The following is a 15,512-nucleotide window of genomic DNA, read 5'->3' as shown; positions in this document are numbered from 1 at the left end:
TTCTTAAGGAGACCTCAAGGAAATTTCCAGCCGTGTAAGCCAAGCATGACGTTTTTCTAACCCTGACCCTGGTTTTTGTGCCTAAACCTAACCAAACCATACGCACAGCATTGTGGCAAGAGACAATTTTAAAAAATAACATAAAGAAACATTTATTTTATCTTAGCTGTGGTTTTGCAGAAAAGCATGCTACCAGCATTCATTCTGGCGACTGGGGTCATGAAAATTCAGCTTTATTATTTACCCATTCAACAACTGTGTCACTACTGGTACATTCAATAGCAAACTGCAGGAAAAAACTATGAATAATAGCATATAAGAAAGATGGAATATTTACCGTTATTTGATATTTATTGTATTATATTTATATATACATTTATATATATGGACAATTTTTGCGTTGCTAAAATATAAAGTATTTCTAGAATAGGAGAGGGCTCAGCACCACGGACAGCTCCTCTCTCCCTCTCTCTCTCTCCCCCCCCCCCCCCCCCCCCCCCTCCCTCTCCCCCCCTCTCTCTCTCTCTCTCTCCCTCTCTCTCTCTCCCTCTCTCTCTCTCTCTCTCTCCCTCTGTCTCTAACTGTCTCTTCCGGGCGCACACTCGGCAGCTGGCTGCGATACAGCTCCTCCCTCCTGTGTGGTGGCTTTCCCGACCAAAGATCCTTGGACGTGAACAGTTTCGCTGAAGAGCACTTTTATACCCCCCAAACAACCAGGCGGACAATCGAGTCGTCAGTTATTCCATATCGACCTGAGCGAAGGGAGTTTAGGTGTCGGATAAGGTCTCCAACGGTCCTTCACCCCTAAAATCTCTGTCAGCGATGGAGACTTGGGCTGGCTTCTGCCCAGGTTTGCACTTATCTCTGAGTATCTGGCTGATGATAGCCGCTCATACCCTGCAAAATACCAAGGCGGAGATAACTTGCGCATCTTGCCCGTCGCCAGTTCAACTTCACCTGGAGAATTTACAGCTGGGGATGCGCACGGAACCGACGGAGCAACCTAGCACCCTGAAAAGCATCCGAGTAGAGTTTAGGGAACTCGGGGTTACCGACCAAAATAATGGAGTGGACGACGAGCACGAGACAGGCGTTTCTGTCGAGGATGTCCCCCAGTTCCCTCAAGATGTCAGTTTGGATGGAGTTAGTGCAAAGGGAGATGCACCCGGGTCCAGTGAGGAAAGTCACCGCGGCAGTGATAAGGCAGGGGACCCCGAGCAGGGTGAGGATGCTGCGCTCCAGAGAGCGAAGAGAAGCGGTCCTGAGTTTGCTGAGTTCGGCGTGACCGGCATGGATGCGGACGCTTCGGAGGATCGGGGCTCGTTGTTGGACGCACACAGGCAGGGAAGGTCCGAGTTCAGATGGAACAGGGACGAAGGGAGAGGGAATAACCGGCAGGATGAGCCAAGGCTCACCAGCAGCACCTTCGCTCTAACGGGGGACTCTGCGCATAACCACGCGGTGGTCTACTGGTCAGGGCAAAACAGCAGCGTGAGTAACCATGAATTGTTTTTTATAGATATTGTTCAGTCTGCATAATCTGTTCCATTTCACATGAACTCTTCGCTGAGAGTGGCATGTTTCTAGCAGCTGGGAGCACAAACTCCGTGACGCACAGAGCAGAGACTCGGTGCTCTGTCGTGCCGCTGAGTTGTGGTTCACTGTTAACAGGTGCACTGGAAGCTACAGATGCGCACCGACGCACACTGTTCCCTAAATGCCAGACTTGTGCAGCGACTGTGAATTGTATTCGGCCGCGACCTTTGACTCACCCAGCAATTACGCACGAAACTCTTCTCCGTGCGAGCATTCTGTTGTGCTATTTTGTGACATTATCCGAACATGTACACTTCCCTTTTTATGCACGGTCTGTAAGCCGTGCTTTTTCAGGTTATTTCGTGATTTATAGCCGTAGTGGGGGAAAAATATTTATGATTTATTTGCAGCGAATTTGAGATATGCTAATGCATGATTCATTCCTCCCAGATGATGCGGGGCATTTCATCCAAACTAATTGATTGGGGAAAGAGGGAGTCATAAATTATTGCTAAATCTCCAATAAGGCCTTAAATTCTTTAGATTGTGAATTTCTCCTCTATGACTGCTCATGCGTCCCTTTTAGATCTACTGAACTGGATACCTGGAAACGAGTGAATTAAATTGGTTTCTATGACTGTTCAAGACATAAAAAAAAAAAAAAAAAAGGTGACTAGCAGTGAGTAATAATACAGTATTTATATTGCAAATAAAAAGGTGTCAGCCCTGGATGCATTACAACAGATGGTTGGGTCTTAGCCCCATCTTCATTCGTCCTAAATGTGCCTCCATAAATCAATGACACAGACACTGCACTGATGATATAGGATCACAGCAGTACTGACAAAAAAATGAGAAATTGAGGTAAAAATGTCTGTTTTTTGTTATTCTCACCACTCAACATATCATTTAAAATAATTTAATTTCATTCAAACATTTATTTACCAAATTTCTGAAACAACATTCAAAAACAATACTAGATGCTCAATTATAGTCAAGAGTTGAAGATACATCATCAACATTAACCAATTATTATTACTATCATGAAATTAACCTTAATAATAATAAGTTGCCTTACTCTCTGGGTGGGAGAGGACAACATGCATCTTCTGAGTGTCACAACATAACCTCAAACACAGGAGCAACCTGGTGCTTTACCACGTCGTAAATACTTCTCAAAGTTCCACAAATTTGTCTCTTAAACGACACCGACCACATTCATGCCCATTCTGCTATGAATTGGTTGAAAATCTGGCCCCTCTTGCACAAGAGGACCCTCATAGGAAGAGAATAATGAGACAAAATGAATCAAAGTCATTTACACAACCGTGTAAGCTCACATGGAGCCGATGGGCTCTTCTTTGTGGTTTCACAGGCTTAATTTGTTGTTGTGGCTGCTCCCCACGCTTTATTCCATTTGAAAAAAAATCCCACATATTCAGTCTTGTCTGAGCTGATTATGACACGGTGCATGAACTTGTTTTTTAACCGGCAGTGAAGACTGAGGCGCTGTGTGGGGAACATGTTTGTGTGTGTGTGCGTAGTTGTGTATGTGTGTGTGTGACTGCATGAGTTTGTGCTGGATGGAGAGGGTGAAGAGGTTATTGAATACCGCTACCCTTCAGCTTTAAATCTTTAACAATTATCTTGAAGACCGAGGCCTCTTTTTTTGAAGTCTTCTTCTGTGGCAAAAAGAAGAGAAAGCCAGGCGTGGCCTCAAGAGCATCCTCAAGAGAGGAGATCTGCCACTTAATCTTCATTTGCCGCTGGTGCTTGTTCTGGTGATGAATGGAGTGGTAGGTCAAAGAGATTGAGCTTAAAGTTCTCTAACTGAACTGCAGTAGTAGTTAAGTCAGAGAATGACCATCTTGATCTTGCCTGTATATTCACTGCCCCGTGAACATTTTGTGGATTTCATTTTTCACCTGACTGGACTTCAGAGACTGCCCTCAAATGTGGCAGCTTGGTCAGTGGCCCTAAGCCTCAAACTATGATGCTCTGCCTACCCTTTTGGTGTCAGTTTGGCACAAGAAGCACAGTCAAGTTGGCAATAATATCATATAAAGCTCGCTGAAAAAAAGTTTGCATATTATGACATACAGAATTATTACCTTTGGACTGTTCGTAACGTTGACAAACGTTCACGTTTTGTTCAGGTTTAGGTATAAAAATACTTGGTTAGGCTTAGGAAAAGATTGTTCTTTAAAATAAACTAAATTCAGTCTTGTAACGTAAGTTATGCAAGTGACATATGTCATATAACACAGGGACAGTGATGTACCCACATCACACCAGTACCTCACTAATGTAAGCGACGTAGGTTATGTCATATATGTACGTTAACTTTCTTTTGTAAAATACATTCAAACAAAATCACTCCTGGCTCTTGGTCATAAACGGGACACAAACCCCATTCTCCGGAAGGAAAGTAGAGCAACTAACCAGGCTGCTGTATTTCACTGGGAGTGAGAACAGGCTGACACTTCAAAGCACCTGGAGCATCTTTATGATTTGGTGGTTAAGACCTACACCGTAGAACAGTGTCTCCTGCCTGTTTCAACATTTTCAGTTATCGTCGATAAAAGCAAAAAATGCAAAACAATATATAAATAATGCAAATCATGATGCAGAATTTGCGTGACTGTGTTATTATGCTGCAAACTTCTTAAGAAGGAAGAATACAATAACACTGGACACCCCTATTTCCATCCAGTCTCAATAGTCAACATTGGTTCCGTTTCACCCTGACCACAATATTTCCTGAAGCCTAAATAGTTTCTGGGTCTTCAACAGGCAGCCTGCAAACCCATATTTTTTTGTCAAAGATTAATTAAAAAGCAAGAAAGGTAACCTAACCGTACCCTAAATTTCTGTGCGACACCTAACCATATATGAAGTACTGAAACAAATTTGGCCAGTTATCTGTATTATTATCCTAAGTGTGTGGATATTCTTGTGAACCACAATGAATTGTTTTATAAGGTTTGTAAGTCTGATATACCCTACACCTCAGAAACAAATCTCAGAAGCTGGGGCTAATGTGCCTAACACGTAGCCATGGAGCCATGCTACAAGTGCTGCTGACTTTTTTAAACACGGCGCTATAAGTCACCCTACATGTTATTGTACACCCAGTTTAATATGCAACAGAATTGTATACAATATACTGTAAGTAGTAGGGGGTCCCTGCTCCGTCTCTCTACCAGCTTAAGGGGTCTTTGGCCTAAAAAATAAGGAAAACCCCTGATGTAATTCTTCTTTTAAAAATAACCATCACTATCAGTCAACATTGGTTTATTTTAACCATGACCACAATCTTTCCCAAACCTTAACGATAAAGTCCTTGACAACAACTCTTCCATGACCCAGTAGTTTTTTCAACTATAACCATGATTGTTCTCTGACCTTAACCAAGTAGCAACCTCTGGTACCAGTGGAAGACTGGAGGACACTACTTTGTAAAGGTTAGAGATGACAGTATCTCATCTGCTAGCCTTAAGTCGGTGTCTGTTTCTTTTAACTTTGAGCACACTGGTCCCCTCAGCTTGACCAAGACGTTTTTTTGAACCATGACCACAATTGTTGTCCGCATATTTTCCAGTGTTGTTTGCATCCTGTTTTCTGCCAACAGTTGACATTGGTTTGTTAACACCAGGGGTCTCAAACTCAAATTAGCTCGGGGCCACTGCCTGTACTGTTATCTTGTCGGAGGGCCACTACAGCGTTTAAGTACTACAAGAAGGTGCAATATTTCTGAAAAATGTGTTTTTGTTTCCATTATTAACATAACAATACAAAAATGCAAACAGCAGCTTGTATATATTTTTACTATTAGTTTTTAACAGTTAGTGCAAGTCTTTTTTCCCTACTCTTGAATAACTTACTGAAACCTTGAACTGAACTAGCACATGAAATATAGTTGTGCTTTATTTCTGGCCAGATACCTGGGAGCATTTCAGCTCATATTTTCTTCATATTTAACAAGAAAAATGTGAAGACAGGAGTAACATCTATACATTTGTTTTTTAACAGTGCAAATCTTTTGCCCCCACCTTGGTTTAGCTTTTTTAAGGTTTTTTTTTTTTTTAGAAAGAGAGAGAGAGAGAGAGAGAGAAGAAGGAGAAAAAAAAGTAAATAAATATATATATATATATATATATATATATATATACTGTGTATACATATACATACATACTGTACGTACATACATACACACATGGTTTTGCTTTTTAATAAATCAATAGTCCAACGACAGACGTTACGACCAGAGGCTCTATTGGGGCCTGCAACAGAGTTGCAGCATGACAGGTGTCATATTTAACATTTAGCGGGGAGAGAGTTAGGAGAGCTGATTGACAAGATGATGGCAGAGGATTCGTTGTCAAAGCGCCTGTTTGGCAATATGTCTGATTTCAACTCATAGCAGGTAACCTGATAACATTAATGAGGGAAAAGGAGTTGCTGCCTCTCTGATACGTTGGATGTGTGCATCCTGTCACCTGCAGCTCTTCATCAAACAGCTCCTTCCTGTCCATTACTCCCACAGACTGAATAAAACTACTCCCAGACATATTTAAAATTGATCCGCTGTCTACAAACCGCTGTTTTGCTCGGTAGATGCATTTTTGATGAACGTGGCCCAGGGCCAGCAGTTTAAGACCCCTGGTTTACATCATGTACGCAATTTTTCCCCAACCTCAACCAAGGAATTCTCCTTTTAACTATAGCCACAAGCGTTCCCTTTCCTCAGCCAAGCCAGCCATCCTTCAGAAAATGCTCATATTAGTCAGTTTTAGAAGGCAATGACATCCCTTTCTGTCACTGGAATGACTGACAGACTTATTGCATGGTGGCAGTCATGTGCCCTGTTCCACTCACCTCAAATCGAAATACTGAACTCCCACCTGATCACCATTTCATTTTTCTGGACAAAATGGCCAAGATATAAATGTTAATGAATCTCTGCAGGCTGACTGGTACGCTGTTTTTAAAAAACATTTTTTATTGGTTATGGCATCTACCATAAATTCTCAACCTCGTTGGTCTAGAGATTTTTTCTACCAGTCCTATTTCAGCCAGATTGGCTGGCTGTGTCTTGTACTGTGACTACCTCTGGGAGCCTTTGACGCTGCTGTGGGTTCCCTGTAGGGGAATGGTGTGTCCTTTGAGGCATGTACACAAGGCTAATGCACTCTCACTTTTTCTCTGTACCTGTCCAACTTGCTGCCTCTGCCCCCGCTGCCCTACCTCTCTCTGTCTGTCATTGTATGTGTCGTCATGTCTGTGCTTCAGGCTTACACAGGTTATGTCGAAGCCCTAACCTTAGATATTAACCAAGAACGTAGAGGTAGCAATGTTGAGACAAACTGTCATTTATTATATTCATGGACATAATTCCAATGAAGCAGCCCTACAGCGAAGTGACAAGTTCGTTCCTGAAGTATCTTTGAGGCTGTGTAATCCCCCCAACCTCAGCAGACATGAGCATAATGGCATTGTGACTGACAGCTTGAGCACAAAATGGATAGCTTACGCCGTGCTTTTATATTGTGATCTTAAAACATTCATCTCTTCTAAGGGAACCTTGAGATTTCCTCCTGACAGCATAATCACGATGAATTTGTTCCCCTAACAAAACTGTGACTGTAAACATCAGCATATTTAGTCGGTGGCTCTGGACTGGGCATCGGCTTGTCGTCCGATCAACATTATATTTACACTCTTAGAGGTTTTTTTAACCAACTATGGCACACGGCGCCGTCTTTGATGTCCCTTCATCTGTTCTGTCTGTAAGAGTTGTCAGCTTTGAGGAAAAATTAACATAAGACGGCTTGAGTATAGGCTAGACTCGAGTGGTCTTTAAAGTCTTTAAAGTGAGAACACATGCAGAGACAGGTCAGCCGTATCTGGCAAGTCATAAATAGAGCTGTGTGTGTTTGAAATTCCCAAATCCCTTTTGAGAACACATGCCAACTCTTATGGGCAATATGTGAAGGGGAAAAAAAGTCAGGCAGCAGAAGCATTCACATTTCAGGCATGTAAAGCAAATACAATACTCACATTTTTGCAGGATTCTTCCGAAACAGGAGTCCAAAATCCTGCAAAAATGTTGTTGCAAAAAAATGTTGTTGTAGAATACTTTATCTACCCGACTTGCTGCTATTTGCATGTTTTGGTCATTACATGCACCATCCATAGTGTAGAAAGAGGCCAGAGAACCAGCAACAAGGACAGAGCCGTGTGTAGCATTTCCAACCGTGGTCTCTGCAGGGAGGGGGTATGATTTAGGATGTAGAGGCAGGTCTTGTTCCGGCACACTTTCCATCAACCCATCTCACCCCTCAGCCTAAATTACTGATGGTAATACATTATAAAGTTGTTTCTTTTCTTCTCTCTCCCGCTACCCTGGTGGCCCTCTGTTCTGAAAGAAGAAAGAGGGGATAAAAATGAGAATATCATAAATAATGAAGCCCTTCCAGCGGGCCTTATCTCTCTTTGTCCCTGATCCCCCCCACCCCCACCCCTCTAATTGGTGTCTACAAATTTGTTTCCCATCCTTTGCCTTTTACAGTGAAAGTATGATGTTGTGGCGAGAAGCCATGTGCCACAAAACATGAATGGAGAATCCGTTTTGACTGGCCTCCAAGCTTAAACTCTTGGCTGCAGTAACTGAAGAGTCACGGCTGGACTGAGGTTCTCTCTTGACCTCTTGATTCTATGCAGTGTGGTTTTGAAAGCATGTTACGTCACCGATGCTTACACTGTATGTCTAAGCTTTCAAAATGTGTAGGATTAGTCACATTTTGTTTCGTAGGTTGTATTTTCTTTCCTGGATTCCCTAAAATGTAGCAGAAATTTCAGCCTTGCAGAATCAAAACCAACATTTGCCGAACAATGGGTTTTGTCTGGGAAGGGCAGCACTGCTGCAGCACATGCACCCAAAAATCACTTAAAGTGCAACCACACAGTTTCATTGATCGCACTGGTGCATCTGAAATTTATGTATCAGAAATGTTGTCATTATAATCTGTATACAATGTGAAATATAGTATATTGGTTGTCTGATATTACGGGTAGATATTGGCCGATCACACATAGATTTGTATTGGTGTTTTTTGGTGGTATTTGTTGTGCAACATCCGCTCATATGAAAACATATAACAATATAATTTAATTATAATTATTAATAATTAGAATGCAGAAAAAGATGCTTGGGGTCATTTCTAATTAATAAATTCCAAGTAAGTTTACAGTGTCAGTGCAGTTAAATCATTTTAGAACATTTCCTGTTTCACTCACTCTTTGCAAAAAATGTGTGAATGAGTATCTGTCAGACTCCTTTTAAAATATCAGACTAACACATACGGCATTAAAAAATCCAGCTCTTCTCTTTCACCTAAAGTTAACTGGCTCAGCACAATTTGAGACTGAATTTATAACTCCTGTTAAAGGTCACCAGATGCACTTAAACGTGTCACATAATGTTAAAACTCTCCTTAGCACTCGGCACAGAAACGCTATCACATTAAGGATGCCATTCAGAAAGCCATCCAATCAGGATGCATTGCACCTGCTGCTGCAGCATGCTGCTGATCTCCGATCACATCAAGCTGCTAAAAGCTTTGAAGGTATGAGCACGTGCATAGTTGAAACCCAGCCGGTTGGACAAGAGGCTTTAAGGCTGCGTTCGCCAAACTTAATGGCCTCATTATGTTTCCTGTATGATTGCCACATTGGCTGAGGCGCTGATGGAAGCCACCTCGCTACGACTTCAGAGAGTTGAGTATAATCATACGCTTGGCCACTGATCCTGTTCGGCAGTACAAGGGTGCTGACATTATATGTGTGCGAGAAAGAGTGTGGGGTCAGAAGAGGAGAGTGTGGAGAATATGTGTGTTAATTACATTGGTACACCCCAGTGTCAGATTTAATTTAGTTTCATTTCTATTCTATTAAATGCCTTTTCCCTATCTGGGGTACCCAGAGAATGCTGGGTACCACCTAGCCTGCTTCTTCCCATTGTCTTCCTCTTGCTGGGCACAGTTTGAACACCTATAGATTGACTTGAGGAATATCGAGCTTTCAGTCTGAATCTTCCAAGTCCCAGAGGCATAGTGCATCTTGACCTCCTGCACCTTTTTTTCCGAGCCAAGTGCGATACTTTGTAATGTTGATGTGATTTGCCATTTCCCAAACACAGGAAAGCCATGGAGAGCAGCCGGGCGATGAGCACGTAATAATGTCAGACCACAGTGAAGCGAAAGACCGCATGCTGTGTTTCTCTCTCCCTGCCTCCCCCTCTATTTGCTTTTTTCTCTTTCTCCCTGTCCTCCTTCAGCTGACCCTGTCCCTCCCACACATTAATATGCAGTATATTCATTAGGTCACAAAGTCGTAGGGATCTGGAAACATACGTGTTCACATGCACACAGGCAGACACGGAGTTGCATGTTCATGTAAAAAAATAATAACAGACAGACACTAACATGCACACACACACACACACACCCTCAATCATTCTCAGTATCACGTCTCACTCTCTGTCGGAGTGAGTGGTGTCGTGCCTGGAGGAGGTTGTCATTGATGGAGACTAGTGTTGACACATCTCACCCCGGGACCCGCAGTCAATTAACACATTGTCTAATTAAAGTGATCTACTGGTTTATCTATGAGAGATTGAAAGTGGCTGTAAAATGGGTCCACGCTGCATTAACTTTACAATCAGGTCTGCTTCTTTATTTCTATTTGGATTTTAATGATAATAACCTGCTTAAACATCCCCCCATTACCAAACAGATTGTGTAAGTGTCTTTCACTGATACCAGTGGGAGATAGGCACTCGTGATTTTGGATTTCTATTTCCTGTTAATACCCCTCTCAAGCTGCCCAAAATACTTAAGCAGCCACCATACGTGACTGAACTCCTGACTGTCCATAGTATGCGGCGTGGAACTCAGCTTGAAAAGTGCCCTTTAAATAAATCATCCCTCAACCAGCTATAAGTCATTTTCCTCCCCCCAAGGTCTGCGCTCACTTCTTTTGAAAGGGGACTGCATTACATTTCTATCAAACACAGTAATTGTCTCTTATTTACCCAGCCTCCACGCTGAGCTGCTTTTAAAATTTTAATGACGCAATAAGAGTTGTTTGAACTGCTTGACAGGTACGGTACTAATATGAGTCTGCCTTATAAAAGAGAGTGTGAGTGGTCATGGATATCGATGAATTATTAATCCTTGTGCACTTTTATTGGTGCTTCCTGCAAGCGTGGAGCCTCCACTGGAACAGAAAGTACAGTGCCTTCACAGAATCCTGCTTAGAAAAAGATACCGTAAACTACAGAGTATGATAGGCCAATGTAAAGGTCCTGTTCATGTTCCCTTTAGTTATTCGCTGCATTGAGGTGACACTAACACTGCCCCAGGTAAACACTCATAAAGGTATGCACTCATGCTTTAACATGTTAAAACAAGTATATGATGTAATGCAATGTACTTAATACCAGCTTATTTCAATATTTGTATTTAAGGTTTAAGTTGCCTGATGATTTATTTTATAGCACACTTTAAGGCTTGTGGTGTTGGTGTATTAAACTGCATTATGATGAAAGATGTTCCTAATATTTTGTTTACTTTAACAACAGTTGTCAAGTTGTCAAGCTCAAATTTTAAATAGGCTAACAATTTTCACATGTATTACCGTAATCACTTTTCTATTGGCCACATGTGACGTGATGTAAATAATTAGACCTTCCCCGTCTCTCTTGGTTGCTTATACAAGCCTGTGGATGATTTATTTAAGTTGTTTAATGCTGCTGATCTTGAGAAGGAATCTAGAGGATCTGACTTCATGTGCATTTCTCCGCTATGCTCCTGTTCATGCTCAAGTTGCACTAATAATATAAAGTATGAATATCTGAAAGTTTCTTGACAACTGTTCTTTTCCTGCTGATGCAAACTGTACAATAAAACCAGAAGGTGAAGAAGAAGAGGCAAATTAATGGACGTTGAGTAGATTGTTTTGTCTAAACAGAACAGAAATAGCATTTATCGCAGCATTGCTGTTTGATTATACTACAGGAGTTTCCATTTTTCTGCTCACTCTTTTTAACAATCACAGGGAAAGTATCTGCCAAATAATATTTGTCTCATATGTTGGTACAGCTGATAACTGCTTTCGAGAATGTTTGAGAGTTGGCACCTTGATCTAACAGACAACAAGCTGTTGCCACCTGTAATCAAGTTTGTTTAGCTAATGTACAGATGAAGGCTGTTGCTTTCTGTTGCTGGTCAGCGTGTTTCTATCTGTAGAGATGATGGGGGATGCATTTGTCCAAATGCTTTTTGTTGCCAGGTTTGACTGCAAGATTCAGGAAATTAGACTGTACTCGTCTCTTGCTGTCACATTTGTACTGATCAATGGCCAAGATGTGTGCTATGTGTGAATGTGAGGGTGTGATGCATTTGTCTACACATACTGTGTGTGTTAATGTGTGTTTCCACTAATGGTTGTGAGCTGCCACTAACACATGAAAACCAAATGAAGCACAATGAATTAAGAGTTGTCTGCTTTGGCTAATTTAACTCAAGAGGCAAGGATCAGAGCTCGAGCTCAAAAAGTTCTGTCTTTATTCATTTCCCCAGAGGGTAATTTGTTTGTAGCAAAAACATTTTGCAAATGGACATAATCATACACTGCAAACCCATAATGAAAATAAAAACCTCTACTTTACATTCACCTTGACTGCTAAATAATGTGTGTTTTTCTTGCTGCTGTAATAAAGTCATCCCACAAGTGGCCCCACATACCTCATCGCTCATTTTCCCACTTCCTCTGTTTGTTCCCGTGCTTTATTCTTTGTGTCTTGAGTTTAGGTTGTCCTGAATACAAGCAGTAATGTTGAGTAATGAGTGGTAACAGGCGTGTAACTAAATAAATACCCTTAGTCTGACACTTTTTACTTGCTCCAGCTTGCAAGCCTCTTTTTGCCTGCATCAACAGCACAGTGATTTTCTGCAGTGTGGCTTGTCATGCTGAGAGCAGCACATAAAAGGCAGCATCAACGAGGGCTTGTTCTTTTTTAATGTAGAGCTTTATCACCTTTTTGTTGTAGTTGTAATGAAGAGAGCCTCTTGAATATTCATTCATATTGCTGTTTCATATTGAACAAAAATACATGTAGTCATCCTGAACTTGACACCTAGTACTTCTGCTGCCCCAAAGTAGAAGCTTAAACCTTCTAAATCTCAATAATTCTCAGTGAAGGTAGCCACTGTGCTGCCCCAGTCCTGTCATAGAGAGACTGATAGTGGGCCTTTACAATCAATGGTGCTCAGTTTCATTCCTGGTCTGTCATATACCTTCAGGCTACAGTGAAAATAAAACAGCCACAGTAGACTTTTTTGGCTACTGTGTTTTCTAGTGGTTTAAGGACAATATAAACCTGCATTGATATTTTTGACATCAACAATGAATCAAATGACTAAAATGTGACAGGGCAGTTGTAGGGCTGGAATCATGGTACATCAGCAAACGCCCAACTAAGAGCTTTATCTATCTATCTATCTATCTATCTATAATATATTATATATTATATTATATATATATATTATATATATATATAATATATATATCAATATGAGCAGAAGACCAGTCGTCTTCTGGATATCGGCTGAAATTTCCAGTTTGAATTTGTCATAGTTTGTGCGCGATATATAAGATAATTTGGTTATATTGAAGTATTATACTGAGTCATTCAGAGGAACGAGGAGAAATTCACCCCAGTTGATTTTCAATCAGAGAATTGAGTAAACCGGGTAAAGACTTGTAGTATTTTGGGTAAAGAGATGGAAGTATCAGTGAAATAGAGTAATACATCATCCGCATAATGAGAAATCTTGTGTTTTGTACCATGTATACTGATCGGTGAAATTTGGGGATGTTGTCTTATTGTCTGAGCCAACGGTTCGAGTGATAGTGCAAAGAGCAGCGGAGACAATGGGCAACCTTGACAAGTGCCATCCGACTCAGATGCTTGCATGATGTGAGAAGCTGTCTAATGTTGCCTGACGCAAGTCTCCCCTTTAAAAGCCCTGTTTGGTCATGATGAATTAGCTTGACCGCATGCAGCTTCAGTCTTTTCGCTTAAATTTTGGCAAAAAGCTTTAGTTCTGTTGTAATGAGTGATATTGGTCGGTAGCTGTCGCACTTCAAAGGAGGTGTTTCCATTTTTAAGCAATACTGATATAAGTGATGGATTTTAGTCGTGATGAAAGGATCCTGTGTCTAGGGCATATTCAATATAATCCAACAGGAGTGTCCCAATAACATGCCACAATTCAAGGAATAGCTCCGGCAGCAAGCCATAGAGGCCTGGCGATTTTGCCCTTTGCATCGAGTTCAAAGCCTCTTTAAGTTCTAAGAGAGTCAGTGGAACCTCAAGGCATTCTGTGTCATCAATAGTCAGCAAGGGTAAACTGAGTTCTGACAGATATGATTTAAGGGCAGTCAGATCAGGAGTGTGTACGGCTGTGTAGAGATGAGAGTAGAACAATGCAAAGGTATCTTTTATTTAATCTGAGTTAAAGGTAACGGGTCCTGGTGGAGTCTGAATTGCACCAATGATAGAAAATGATTGATTTTGTTTTAGCCTGACAGCTAGAAGTCTACTTGAGCTTTCACGTTGGTTGTAAAATGTGACACTAGTACGTTGGAGTATGATTTCAGCCTTAGTCTTAAGCAAATTATTTAATTAAAATTTCTAAGCCAAGAGAGTTGAGTGGGTCTGGTCAGAGAAGTGATGCTTCAGATCGGATTCTAGTGTCTGTATTTCACTTTCTAACTGCGTGATTCTGAGATTTTTGGATGCCTGTAAGTGAGGCAAATGAGGTGGATTCTCCCCTTATATTCTCCCCATTTGGTAGTTTCCCAAAGTGTTTGGAGAGATGTTGCTGGCTCAGAATTAATTTCCAGGAATGTTTTAAGATTATTTTTCAGTTGTGTCAAGAACTTAGAATTCTGGAGTAATGTTGTATTGAAACGCCACCTGTATGTATGAGTATGGGAGCTCTGCAGCATCTGAAAATGATGCATCACTGGGGCGGGGTCTGATATTATGATAGGAAGTATATCAGTGGTGTTAATACAATGGCTCAAGCGAGGAGAAACAAATATATAATCAATTCTTGAGAGTGTCTTATGCCTGGTGTAAAAAAAGGTATAATTCCTAGTCGATGGGTTACGTTAGACGCCGTGGGTCAATAATATGCAAATCAGAAATAAATGTGTTAATGCCACAAGACAATTCCTGGCTTTGGATTAGAGTAACATTTATTGATTTGTCCAAATTTATGTCACACACCTGATAAAAGTCACTCTCGACTATTACTTGATAGTTTGACAAGTCTAGAAGAATATTAGAAACCATACTAAAAAACTCATCAATATCATGGATATTTAGGCCATATAACGATGCAAGACATATTTTTGTATTGTTCACTTTAATACAATGTGATATAACACTCCATACAAACAGCAGGGCGTTGAAGACAAACACATAAAAAACAGAATAAAATATTCCATCCACAAGAGATAAAAGGTTTCCATTTTAGGTTGGAAAGAAAAATAAATAAATAATAATAAAAACTCTACTAACTGTGACTTTCAGCTATGACACACGTCTCTAGTCCGAGTCTGTAAAGGTATCAGAAACATTGCAAGATAAAGGTTTATGAAATAAAGACGGTCTGCGAACACACAGGATTTTTTTTTCTACACATGCCATAAAGTTAATGCAAATGAAAATTAAGCAGGCCTATAGTAATGTGATATCCAAATTATCAGATAACTGCAATAGTCGGCGGTGGTCAAATAAAAAAAAACAAAAAAACTACTTAATTAGCTCAGGGTCATATTAAACCCTGGTAGGAGAAGTCTGCACTTCCGCTGTCCGGGTCAGTTTAATTCTGTTACAATGT

The 15,512-nt window shown here is 40.9% G+C and overlaps 1 protein-coding gene across 1 annotated transcript in view; it reads left to right on the top strand.

The window, feature by feature from the left end:
* The first annotated feature begins 619 nt into the window (after positions 1 to 619).
* Positions 620 to 15,512, top strand: part of sorcs3a (sortilin related VPS10 domain containing receptor 3a) — a 281,497-nt gene continuing 266,604 nt past the window's right edge. Inside the window, exon 1 of the mRNA XM_084369166.1 lies at positions 620 to 1,491. Coding sequence (XP_084225292.1) covers positions 823 to 1,491 — 669 coding nt within the window. The 5' untranslated portion in view covers positions 620 to 822. The remainder of the gene's footprint in view (positions 1,492 to 15,512) is intronic.

This window comes from Pagrus pagrus (genome assembly GCF_965226575.1).
Source record: "Pagrus pagrus genome assembly, chromosome: 2".
Taxonomy (NCBI): Eukaryota; Metazoa; Chordata; class Actinopteri; order Spariformes; family Sparidae; genus Pagrus; species Pagrus pagrus.
The sequence above is the reverse complement of the archived record's forward strand: the minus strand, read 5'-3'. Positions and strand labels throughout refer to the sequence as shown.